The 1,634-nt window shown below is 36.4% G+C and overlaps 1 protein-coding gene across 2 annotated transcripts in view; it reads right to left on the reverse strand.

The window, feature by feature from the left end:
* Positions 1 to 243: 243 nt before the first annotated feature.
* LOC103480610 (5'-3' exoribonuclease 2-like) overlaps positions 244 to 1,634 on the reverse strand; it is a 1,758-nt gene continuing 367 nt past the window's right edge. The window contains exons 3-5 of one of the 2 annotated variants that reach the window (XM_017303770.1): positions 1,499 to 1,592; positions 1,218 to 1,294; positions 244 to 567 (exon numbers count right to left, since the gene is read on the reverse strand). In XM_017303770.1, the coding sequence (XP_017159259.1) occupies positions 1,240 to 1,294; positions 1,499 to 1,592 (149 nt within the window). In that variant the 3' untranslated portion in view covers positions 244 to 567; positions 1,218 to 1,239. Of the gene's footprint in view, positions 568 to 1,217; positions 1,295 to 1,498; positions 1,629 to 1,634 lie in introns of those variants that run through there. The other variant, XM_008435629.2, reaches the window with a different exon arrangement.

A 1,634-nucleotide genomic window follows, 5' to 3' on the forward strand; every position in this document is an offset into this window, starting at 1 on the left:
TGATAGCAGTACAATTTGCAGAATGCCTGTTTTGTTTAGTTTTCTTCTTGGAAAAGTTATTAAAAACAAGTTTTTGTCTAAATGAAGGTGAATTCATGGTTCCTTTTTCCACATAATGTAACCGGTAGTATTTATGATAAAAAAAATTAAAAAAAATAATTATGTGATCAGTATCGGTGATCGGCCCTCATGGGTGATCAGTATCGGTATCAGCAGGAAAAAAACTTGATCGGGACATCTCTAGTTTTGGCATATAATTTTATTATGTTTGYTTTTATTGACAATTAGAAATTATGATTGAGAGCATTATGACTTTACAGTATTTGAACATATTGAACACAATACTATAAAATTTCCGTTTGCATTGATTGGAAAATCAATGCAAATGATTTTGCATAATAAATTTGATCTTTCCTGGGAAGTGTGTTTCCACATTTCCCAGGAAAGATCAGATTTATAATATTTTAGCCACTAGGGGCCTTGAGTTGTAACTCCCACTAAAGTACTGCCTAGCAGCTTTAGCGTTATGTCAGAAGACAGTCCTTGTCTTCTCAGCTCCTCTTTGATCTGGAGAGGAAAAAACATGAAATCAGTTCTACATTATATAATCAATAAGTCACACAGAACCAAACTAAACCACAGTTTTTGCTAAAAGTCAGAGTTGAGTTTTGAATCAGGCTTACAAATCCCTTAAGTAAAGATCATGTTTTGAGTAACATTATACAAGGAAAGCAAGTACATCTATTCTTTTTCTTCCTCTTTTCTGGTGTTGTGACTTATGAAGGGAGGCCCAGAATGTGTCTACTAAGCCTTGTCTAGGATATTTGTTCCTTTTGTGACCTGTGGTTAGTAGAAGATGTTGTTCTGAAGCCTGTGTAGAAGTGTGTGTTCCAGGTCAGAGCTAAAGCTGGTGAAGCGTTGTGTTGTTACTCTGTTCTCCTTGCATGCAAGTACTTTGACATATTGTCAACAATCCTTTTTAAAGGTTCCCATATCACMMCCATCTCATTCTTTCARTTWTTACCCAAAGCTTGTGATCATAGATGAAGGAGGGATGCAGATTGAYCAATAAATCAAGAGCTTCACCTTTCAGCTGTTTTTCACCACGATAAATGTGTAGAGTTCCCTCAAATCAGAAACAAAACTCCAGCTAAACCGGTTAGACTAGAATGAACCACATTGYTGYCTTTAACATTGACGTCACTGAGGTTACTAACCAGGTTCATGATGGTTGCAGAGTCAGTCTCCATTGACAGTGTTGTTAAGATCTCTGCATTCAGAGCCAAAACATAATCTAGAAGCACAAAGAGTCAATATTACTATTTAAAACAGAACAATAACTGAAAAAACAATGTTTATACATAATATGTTATCCTCTGTATCCTTYGGACATAGTCTATACACAAAATGAAGGAAGACATAAGGTTAGGACCTTGGTAATAGTTTATATTTAACAAATATGGTGATGTTCTCTAACATGAACTTCTGCCACACTTACATGGTCCTGGGTTTGGTGTCCCATTTGGGGTGGAGGATGTAGGAGGTGAAGTTGTTGTCATGGGTTGGTTGGTTGTAGTTGTTGTCATGGGTTGGTTGGTTGTAGTTGTTGTCATGGGTTGGTTGGTTGTAGTTGT

Source organism: Poecilia reticulata, linkage group LG2 (assembly GCF_000633615.1).
Source record: "Poecilia reticulata strain Guanapo linkage group LG2, Guppy_female_1.0+MT, whole genome shotgun sequence".
NCBI classification, from domain to species: domain Eukaryota; kingdom Metazoa; phylum Chordata; class Actinopteri; order Cyprinodontiformes; family Poeciliidae; genus Poecilia; species Poecilia reticulata.